General features: G+C 33.2%; 1 protein-coding gene across 1 annotated transcript; it reads left to right on the forward strand.

Moving 5' to 3' along the window:
• The first annotated feature begins 5,211 nt into the window (after positions 1–5,211).
• On the forward strand, positions 5,212–7,599 carry LOC131050669 (inactive protein RESTRICTED TEV MOVEMENT 2). The gene is made up of 2 exons (XM_057984879.2): positions 5,212–5,448; positions 6,073–7,599. The coding sequence occupies exons 1-2, from the start codon at positions 5,277–5,279 to the stop codon at positions 7,464–7,466; spliced, it is 1,566 nt and encodes a 521-aa protein (XP_057840862.2). The 5' UTR covers positions 5,212–5,276; the 3' UTR covers positions 7,467–7,599.
• Positions 7,600–11,373: the final 3,774 nt, after the last annotated feature.

Raw genomic sequence — 11,373 nt, forward strand, 5'->3', positions numbered from 1 at the left:
TAAGTAAAGTGTAATTATGAGACATTATTTACACCAACATAAATTCCTTGCAATAATGTTGTAGTTTGGCCATTAAAGGTTAAACGAGATATATCATGTGCTAAAGGATGGGGCAATAGCCCAACACTTGGTCTTCTATTAAAGATTGTTTAAAAGTGAATAGTCAACTATAATGGTAACATGGAAGTGTTATTATAATAAGAAATGGAAGTTGATTGAGATTTAAAGAGACAACTAGTAGACAGGTGAGATGGGTAGTGTTTGGAGTGTGATGTCTCTTGTCATAGTAGTGGTGGAGTGTCCATTTTCTATTGTGTAGTCATCCCCTTCCCTACATAATTTATCATATTGTGGCAATAATGGGAGTCTAGTACTCAATTCCCTTTCATGATGGTTCACATTGATAGTAATGTGACATTTATTCACTTTATCGACATTAATTTTTTTTCCCAAATGGAGATAGCTTCTTCCTTTGGTGGGTGACTTATTTATGTTCCTTTGTGTCATTGCTAGACTGATTTATGGGTTCCCATTCTATTATGATGTGATTCCAATATTTAGGGAAGTGGTGTTTTAAATTCTAATAGTTGAAGTGTTCTTATGTGGGTAGTTTGAAGGTAGTTCTATAATTGTTTATTGGTAATCATTTGGTAGCTATCAAGGTGGGCATTTGAGTATAGTTTCCTCTTGCTAATTATTTTGTAGCTATCATGGTGGCCATGTGAGGATATTGACCCTTCACCTTCTAGTGGGATGGACCATATAAGACTGGGATAAGAAATGACATTATAGGAGGTGTAACTCAAAGAACCTAAAAATAAATGGAATATAGGAGTCTTTGTGTTTAGTAGTCATTTGGGACACCATTACATTCTATCAATGCTATTGCGCATTGCTACAAGTATGACCAATACTTTTTGCAAATGGAAGAAGCTTTACAAAACTGATAAGTTGGAACTTGAAGAATATATTATGGTCTACAAAATAGAAATCTAATTTCCTTATGGTTGAATCATTGAAGAGGTCATTTTCTATAGTTTCATGTATTTGTTTGAATACTTTCAGGAATAACATAGTACAACTTGGATCTTTGTTCATGTTAGTGTGGAGATGATAGCTAGTGGTATATGGAGGCATAATTATAGGTCATGCCAATTTTAAGGCAGTGTGCATATGAGTATCAAAAGACCCATTGAGTTAATGTAATTTAATCATTGAATGTTTGTGGATCAGTGGAATGAGGAGTAGAATCTTACTCTTTAAGATTAGAGTTTTCTCCTATTAGAAGGTATATCTAGAAGTGTCTTGTATTACAATTGTGTGTATGTACAATTATTTATTCTAGATACATATTGGGTAGCATTATTTTTCTTATTTTGGGTTGAAGATACATATACTCATTTTTCACCTAAGTTAACTGGTAGTGTACTCATCAATTAAATTCACCTTTTGATGTATTTGTGTGACCTTGCTACCCTACATTATTGATCAAATATGGCTTAGTTCAGTGGGATTGGTGTTTTTAATGATGATCCCAAGATTAATATTGTACTAGTATCATTGACAATAAAATGAAGAATATGATCATGGTGAACATGTGGTCTAACAAGAGTACATTCCTAAGAGCTTGGTAGCTTGGCTAATCCTAAGAATCCTATGCAATTAACCTATAAGATGCATAATTTTTTATTAACAACTTGTTTGGGTTAGAGATCTTGTAAACCTTTTTGTGTAAGGTTGTTTCCCTAACTCTTTTTCTAGTGTATCTATCCTTCCTCTTCTACATATGACCATGCCTTATTCTACCCTTGTTCTAGTATCTCTTTGTTTCCTAGTATGATCTACCTCAAAATTTGATGTAGGGGGTCTTTTGTAGGTTGCAAATTTGGGAAGCTTGTTTTACTATAACAAAAGACCAAGAAGAAGGAAATTGTTTTCCCTTAGTAGTTCTTTCTTTCTTATGTAACTGATCTATATACTATTTATATCAGAATTCAGTTTTTTTTCATGCCTATAAGGCTATAATACATTGTAATTTTATATTTTCTATGTATTTGCACAATTATAGGGGTTTTGAATTTAAAACAAGGGTCATGTCTTGTTGATTTTGTAGTATTCCTTTTATATTTCTGAGTTACTTTAGTATCTTGTTGAGAGTTAGGGGAGCACCCTACATAATTTTACTCCCCTAATCATACTTGTATCTCACATTAAATTTTTAACATCTACTTGTCCTTACAACTGATTACGATTCCCCTTATTATATCCATGGGTCCTACATCAATTGTTGCTACTACTTCCTTGGCTAGTACTATTTCTACTACCTTGTATCTTCACCATGGCCAAATCCTACATCTAAGTTTCCTTGTAAGTAATTTGTTTAAATATGGATCGTTAAGAAAACCTAATTTTTGTTTCTATATAAGTATCAAAAGTTTAATACAATTTTCACATAGTAGTGAGGCAAAGGAAATTGTGAATAGTGTGGGCAATACTTCTTTTTTCTCTTTTAAACAAAATTCTCCTAGGAAGTTTATTAGGCTTGAAGAATCCATGGATGATGTTCTTCAAATTTTATAGAGTCCAAATCTAATCACACTTCCTCCTATTCATTTATTAAATCTAGTTAAATATACTCGTAAGAAAAAAGTTGTGAAACTTTTGTCTACCTATTCTCTCAACCTATGGCACTTGGAATGTCTCATTTGCACCTATAGGTGGGCGCCAACTCCCTCTGAGAACCTTGTCTTTATTTTTGTCAACTCTAGACTATTTAATTATGCCACAATGACTACATTCTTGCAAAATGACTCATTTGATAGCAATTTAAAGGTGTCAACTTGCATTTTATAGCTTGCAAGAATGAGCCAACTAGACTAGCACATTGGGCTAGGCAGGTGATGGCTATTGGAGGCCTTGGTGTTCATTCCCTAGGTCTCCAAATCCTTTTAAGATACCTTACACCAAGGTAGTATCTTAAAAGCCATAGGAGCAAAAAGTTACCAAAATTTTGCTCGCTTATTCTCTTGATTTAAGGCACTTAGGAATGTCTTGTGTGCACATATAGGTGGATATTAGGTCTCTCTATAGTACAATGTTTTGATTTTTTTCAACCATAGATTATTTGGTTATGCCAACATTCAATGTATTCTTGTGAATGCCACATTTGAAATTAATGTAAAGGTTCTAATAGTGATATTTTTTTCTTTCACACCTCATGGGATCGAATTGATTGCACAAGCATGTTGAGGTGGGTGTGTGCATGCTAGATGTTGAGGACAATAGTCAAGCCTTGATGCTATCATGATCATCACTTACCCTAGAATGCACTTATGAATGCTAAATGTCCTTGAAATGACTCATTAAAACCCTACGTAATTCCTAGAGGTTAATGAAATGAAATAAGATTGCCACTTTTTTCAACCCTATCACCATTCTCATCTAGGTTATTATTGTCCTAGTTGGTTTGTCATGAAATCCTTGGGTTTCTTAGACCCATAACGAAGATTATTAGCTTCAAGGAGATAGAAGGGATAATATTTAGCATCTAGAATCATAAAGAATGCTACCATAAGGGTGTAATAGTCTTAAATTCAACCATAGGTTAATACAAATATCATTTTAACAAATGGGTTGGTCATCTAGTCATGAAGACTACATAAGATTTATGAGAACATAAAGAGTTCGATCACGTCATGCCATACAAACTCTACTACATAATGAGCTAAGTAATTAAACAAAAGATATAGCATTCATGTTAAATAGTTAATAAAAGCTTGTGAATAGTAATAGGAGAAGCCATCATAAAGGTATTAATAACAATCATGGCTATTTTTCTATAGCAACAGTCTGCTCTTGGTGAGTCTACTCCAAATGTTGTTTCACAACAACCTCCAGTTGTGGATAGTAATGTTGTGGGGTTCTCCCAGCTTGATCCTTCTGTTGATGTCCCTAATAATTGTATTGCCTGGGTTGTTGTTTTTCGCAGGTGGAAAGGGAAGCCCCCTCGTCGCCCCCTGCCCCTCCCCCCAAACTCCTTTAAATTGAGTTTTGGGTGTTTTTCCTCATTCTTGAGCCGAGTCCTTCTAGGGTTGTTATTGGTTTGACATACTTTTAACAATAGTGACTTGTTGTTTAAAGCCTATCTAACTTAAGTTTGTTTTGGGCCAACACCCTTGTTTTGTGGCGTTTCTTTTTCTGCCTACGTGTTGTTTGTAAAGAGGGCCAACACCTTTTTTGTTGCTTTTTAAATAAAAAACAATAATGTCAATTCATGTATATAAGAATACAATCTATGTGTTCTCTTAATTTATTTGTTTGGATTAATTTATACATAAATTGAAGATTAATTTATTTGAATTAGCTCACATTGACTAATACATGTTTTCTATGCACTCATTATACACATCAAGTCATATAAAAATTTGATAGCATCATTTATAAATAATAAATACGATAACATCTATGATCATAATTAAGTAGTATTTATATAATGTAAAATTTCATATACATAATGTAATACTATTCATATACTATTCCCGTTTTTAATTTAACGTACTATTGTTATTGTATACATATCATTTGTTGTTCTGATTAGATAGATCAAAATAGGGCCCGAACCTTTATATGTATCTTTTATTATTATTAACATATGATATTTATCAACAAAAAATCAAATTGATGTAACCTAAATTAAAACAAACTGCAAAGCTTCTTGTATGTTTTTGTAAAAAAGTTTAGTTTTTTAAACAAAGATTTCTCAATAAAGATTCCTATAACTTTTTTTTAAATTAAAGTATAAAATATATTAATTATGATTACATATTAAATCAATTTTAGTTCAAAGAATGAATAAGATTGAATAAAAGTATGATAATAATTCTCATACTAATTCTCAAAAAATTAAAGAATCCAATCTTATCTCTCAAGGAAAAAGCAAAGATGCCAATATTAAAAGCACCCTCCCTACCTTCTGACTCACCAGTTCAGAGGAGGGGGTCGCCATAATGTCTTAGCATATTTCCTCCCTACGCCTTGTCCCTTTCCTCTTCTTTTTTCATTATTCCAATCTTTTCTTCACGTTTCAACAACCTCTTAATCTTTCCTACAGTATCAAACTCCTCTTCCTCTGCAAGTAAATGAATTCTTATCACAATCTCGTTTTCCTATATATATATTTATAGAAAGAGATAAACCATTCAGAGCCAACAATACAATCAATTCCTTTACATCCTATAATTCTGAAATCTGAGCTTTTGATTCCACAGCATTTAGAAATGGATGTGAATCTATCATTAGGGGTTACTTCAGGGAGTGTTAGACGAGCTGGTGGTTCTGGAAGCTTAATCAGAAGAACATCAAGTCAGCTTTTTGTGGAACCTGAGTTTGAGCCCAATATAGAATGGGTTGACACACCTGAAGCCCATGTCCTTGTGGCTGATCTTCCAGGTTTATTTCATTATCTTGATTCATTTATTATCATAAATTCTGGTTTGTTTCATGATCATTGGTAAATGGTGTTTAGTATGGTCAATATATATATGGTCATTTGGTTTTGGGATTAAGTTAAGCGGATTTGATTGTGTGAAAATTTAGTAATCAAGCGATGGATAGCAATGGAAAATGTGTTTGAAAACATGATTATGCAAGCTAGACTATACAATTGTTCATATTGTAATAATACTTATAATGAAATTTGCATCAAGATTGTCCATATGCGAAGTTTATTGGTTGATGTGTTAGCATTTTCCTTCAATTTATAATTTTTTTTTAGTGTTTGTATGCTTTGAGGATCAATTCTTATTAAAGTCATTATAATTGTTCAAGTTATTATGTAAGCTTGTTCAACATAAAATGACCTATCCAACAACAATATACCCAATTATATCTAACTATTCCAATCTCTCTACTTCATCCATGTGACCATCATTAAACACAATGCATATTACAATGATTCACTTTATTAGTTTTAATCTTACCTAAAATATTGATCACATAGATTGAGTCAATACTAAACACATTATTTATTACCCAAGAAATCACATTTAACTCTAATTATTGGTTTGTGTGCAGGTTTTAAAAAGGAAGATGTAAAAGTACAACTTGATGCATGGGAAAATCTCATAATCAGTGGAGAACGTCGTATTGAGGAAAATGTATTTGCAGGAGGGGTGTGGCACCGTAGGCAAAGGACAAGTTTTAGATTCAAAAAGGTTTTTACTATTCCTGAGAACGCTAATACTGCAGATGTTACTGCTAGATTTGATCATGAAATGTTTTACATTACAATTAAGAAGTTGAGACCACCCCAAGAAGTCAGGTCTAATAATATCTTAGACCAGGAGAGCAAGAGTATCCCACAAGTTAGTAAAAGTGATGCAGATTTTATAGAAGAATCCAAAGAGATAAAGGATGACAAGGCATCAAGCAATAAATCAAATCAATTTCTAAAAGATGAGAAGGTTGAAACTCCAGCAGTTGCAAAGTCTGGTGCAACTCAAGATGGTGAAGCATCAAGCAATAAAGTAGATCAAAATCTAAGAGATAAGAAGGTTAAAAATCTAGAAGCTATAAATTTTATTGCAACTCAAGATGACAAAGCATCAAGCAATAAACATGATCAACGTATAAGAGATGAGAAGGTGGAAACTAAAAGAGTTGCATTATCTAGCGCAACCCAAGATGAAAAATCATTAAGCAATAAATTGGATCAAAGTCCTAGAGATGAGGATGTTGAAATTCAAGGAGTTACAAAGTCCAGCAAAACTCAGTACGATAAATCATCATGCAATGAAATAGATCAAATTCCAAGAGAAGAGAAGATTGAAACTCCAGAAGTTGCAAAGTCTAGTGTAGCTCAAGGTGACAAAGCATCAAGCAATAAACCAAATAAAAGTCCAAGAGATGAGAAAGTTGAAATTTCAGAAGTTACAAAGTCTGGTGCAACTCAAATAGATGATGAGAGGCCTGAAACTCCAAAAGTTATAAAATCTATCACAACTCAAGATGCAGTACAAAAGGAGACACAATTAGAAGCTCCAAATAAGCTAGAAGATTTGGACAAACACCCATCATTATTGAACAAAGAGAAGTTAGTTGGTTCTAATAGCCTCTCTAAGCCATTTGAATTATTGGATTTTGGTCCAAAAGAAGCTAATATGAAGGTTGGGGATCAAAATGAGCATAAATTGGTTGAAAATGTGACAGGCAAGAGCAACCCTCCTCATGAAGATCACATACAAGAAACAAAAGTATCAAGTGTAAAGGCCAAGAAAGAAGATAAGAGTTCCAATTTCTCACACAAGAACACAGATAAAGGTGGAGAAGAGAAGCAATCTATTTTGAAATATTGTCCTTACGTTTCTCAGTTCATTTCATCGAGGAGTGAGTTGATGTTTATAGCTTTCATAATTATTTTCTCTCTTGCCTTGTATATCATTTGTAGATTGACACATTTAGAGGATTAGAAAGTAAGTCAATGTGTAAGAACTTTAGAAGTCATGTCCCTTAACCTTGCCTAGGTCAACTAGTTTCATTGGTAGTATGAATTTTCCTGGCTCATATTTTTTTATGCTCAATGTAATAAAAATGTTTTCGACATATCCTATAATGATTTATATGTAAGTCTAACCATTTCTTATATAATCTATTTTTTGGTAATTAAATTTAATAGCAATATTTGTGTTGTTTCTTATATACCTAAATTGAGCTCAATTAAATAACTACACACATTTTAAGTGAGAAGGATTTGAAGTATCTTTTTTTTTGGCAATAACAATACTATCAAATATTCAAAGAGATTTTTGTTTTAATAAAAAAATGAAAAATGAATTATAAATCATGTATGTTTTTTTATTGATACTTAAGATAGTTAAATAAATTATTTTGGAATGTGAAGTGAGGGGCATGGATCCCTCATCCTTTGGATTACCTTATATAATTGAAAAAATTACATTCAAATCCTTACAACTAGCCAACTATGGCCAATCTTTACAGATTATCAACCCTAGGAGCAACTATTGGCACATACATTTTATAAATGCTATGGCTTCCCTTACTGATGAAGGGAAATGGGGCATCCCCAAAAGCCATTTGAGATTAATATAAGCATCCAATATCCTAATGTTTCTTTAACTAACATATTCAACATGTTGATACAAATAAATACTACTATGCCATAAAGCACAATCATAGTTTATTTCCCACCATTAATCCTTAAAGGAAAGAAATTGCAATTAAGATATATTTGCAAATATCAGTTTCAACAACATGCATACAAATTCAAAGCACATAATCATTAATCATGAAAGATGAGATAAAAGAACAAAACACATAGATTTCCGTAGGACAAATCATTTCAGGTAAAAAACCCCACACTCCAAAACACAGAGCCAATGTATTATTCAACAACAATGGTCACAATAAATTTAGGCTCTAAGAATTTACATGGAGATTCACATCTTATTCCATTCCTAAACAAAATATAGCAACATAACTCCTATGAAACTTTCACCTCTCTCTAACTCTTCCAGCAAGCATTTGTATATATAGAGCTTATAATGCAATAAATCACAAGCTTCCAAAACCCATGCCCAATCACCAAAAAGCAACATGGAAGATGGCAAATTCGTCACACATGCAAAAGGTAACTTGCCAATTGGCAACATATGCTAAAATCAACAACTGCCAATTATTATCAAGCATGCACATGAAACAAACACCTACCAAAATCTAGTTGGTTCTCCAAGGGCATCTACATTCCATGTAAAATCAACATGGAAATAGAAACTTCATTTTGCATAACTCTAGGTACATAGATAACAACTTCCAAACTTTACTCTTCCAAGTGGGCACCAACTTCCTACAAAATAGGACCATGCCATAGCCAACACACAAATGCCATGACACATGTCACCAAAGTGCACCTTTGAGAACTTTTTCAAAAATTCTCTCTCCAAATGAGAACCTAAGCGACAAGTAGCACTCTATTGAGCTCTCCTCACTATGCATGTAGGAATCTCTTCCCTTGCGAGTCCCACAAAGTGATATGACAACTATTTGTTACAAGCTAGGATTGTTGTTGAACCAAAAGATCAACTTGACAATGCCCAATACAACCACTAGACTTATAGAATCCACAGGAGGCTGTTAAACCATGTCGCGAATCCCCGCGAGGGAAGCTGCCCCACTGCCAATAATCCCCCTCCCAGCGTCACTCACCGCAACCTACGTGATTCGAACTTGTGACCAAGCTTTGATACCACTTGTTACAAGCTAGGGTTGTCGTTGCACCAAAAGATCACCCTTTCAATTCCCGATACAACCACTAGACTTATAGAATCCACATGAGGCTATTAAACCATGTCACGAATCTCCATGAGGGACGTTGGCCCACTGCTAACACTATTAAAGTTAGCAATATAGATATAATACAATATTTCCATCAAATATTATCTATATAATAAATGCAAGGACTCTAAGGTTGAGATAACTTAATCCCAACATTCTCCCACTTGTTGAAGACCTATCAAGAATCATTGTAAACCACAAGATTTACACTACCAAGAGCCACCCAATGAAATCACATCATCACCACCATCCATGAAAGCATATAGATCCTAAACAAGCTCTCATGCTCCATCAGAACACCAACAATAGCATCCAAGATGTCCACCATCTTAGACAACAAACCTTGTTATCCTCTAACATGCCACCTATGGAAGATAAGGACCAAGACAAGTTGTAAATGCATCAATCCAAAGAACACAAGAATCAAATCCCAATGATATCAAAGGCTACAAGATACTCCCACAACTCCATTATGCTCATGATCTATACACAAGCATCACACAACTTCAAAACCCATAACTAGAGCACAAATTTGAAGCCAAAGACTTCCTCCAAAAAACAAGATCGACCATTGGCTAGAACAACCAAAAAAGCTTAATGCTTCCATCCAACTGATAAATCCATATGACCAAACAAGACCAACAATAAATGGTCATCCATCTAGTCACCCGTACCTCAAAGGATCCACAACATTAGTAAACTCATGCCAACAACATAACCAACCCATAAACTGCAACCACAAGCTCCATGTTCCTTTGTCTCTTTAGATTACCTTTTCCTTGTTTTAATATATATTTTCCTTTGAATTTTTTATATTCTAGTATTTTTTATTTCATTTCATTTTTTCCTTTGTATTTATGTTTACACATTTTCTTTTAAGTTTATTCTTTTTTATTGCTTTACTTTATTTTAGGTTGATCTTTTTAGTATAATTAGTTATATGTGTATGTGTAATTTTTCTTTCTCATTTTTAGTGGTTCTTTTTTACTCTTCTAATTTATTTGTTGGGTATTTTTTGGTTTTTCAATTCATCCCCTCCTTTTTATTTATCTATTCTTTATTTGATTTGATGCTGTCTCTTTTATATTTTCTCCCCTTCGTTTCTTTACTTTTATTTATTTTCTCCTTATTCAATATTTTTCTTCTATTAATTTAACATTTTTTTCCTTTTCCTTGATATTTTCTCATTTTTAGTATAAACTCTATTTATTTATTCATGTTTTTGATTAAAAGAGCAACGTGAACTAGGGCACTGACCCTTAACATAGCCAAAGACTATCAACATTGCAAAAACAACAGACAAGGGTGTTGACACTTAAAAACACAGCCCAAAGGAAGTAAAGGAAACAAGAAAAAAGGGGTATGAAGCCCAGAGGAACCAAGGTCAGATAGGTGAAAAGAACATATCAAACCTGCAACAACCCAAAACCTAGCTTAAAGATGGGGAGAACCATCCAAGCAAAGGCAAATTTGGGGGAGAGGGGAAGATTTATTTATGTTCTTTTTCTCCTTTTGTATTAATTTTAAATATATTATTGAATTTTTAATTTATTTTATTCTTTTATTTTTCTTCCTTTTGGTTTTATTATGTATATATATTTAAATTTTTTTCTTTTATTTTTACTTTTCCTACTTGGGCCTTTGATGTTCTTCTTCCTTCCTTAGAACCTTGCAACTCTCTCTCTCTCCTCCCCCACTTTCTTTTTAACATTCTTTGCTTTGCAATTTATTCATTTTTCTCCTTCAACTATTTTGTTACATTCTGAAGATGGTCACGTAGTGTGTTGATACTGTAATATGGTGAAAAGTGATTAGGGGAGATCAAGTGGAAAGCTTTACTCCCCTCAATGGAGGGATGAAAGTTTCACAAAGGATTCCCTTAAACTTCTCATGCATATTACATTTAAACGAGGGGGTTGAATTCACTAGATCCAATCCCAGTGGAAAGAGATTGAATGCTAAGTGAATTGTAGGGGATTTGGAATGTATTAGGAAAGTAAATTAACCCTATTTTAAAATAGACAA

This window comes from Cryptomeria japonica, chromosome 11, assembly GCF_030272615.1.
Source record: "Cryptomeria japonica chromosome 11, Sugi_1.0, whole genome shotgun sequence".
Classification (NCBI taxonomy): domain Eukaryota; kingdom Viridiplantae; phylum Streptophyta; class Pinopsida; order Cupressales; family Cupressaceae; genus Cryptomeria; species Cryptomeria japonica.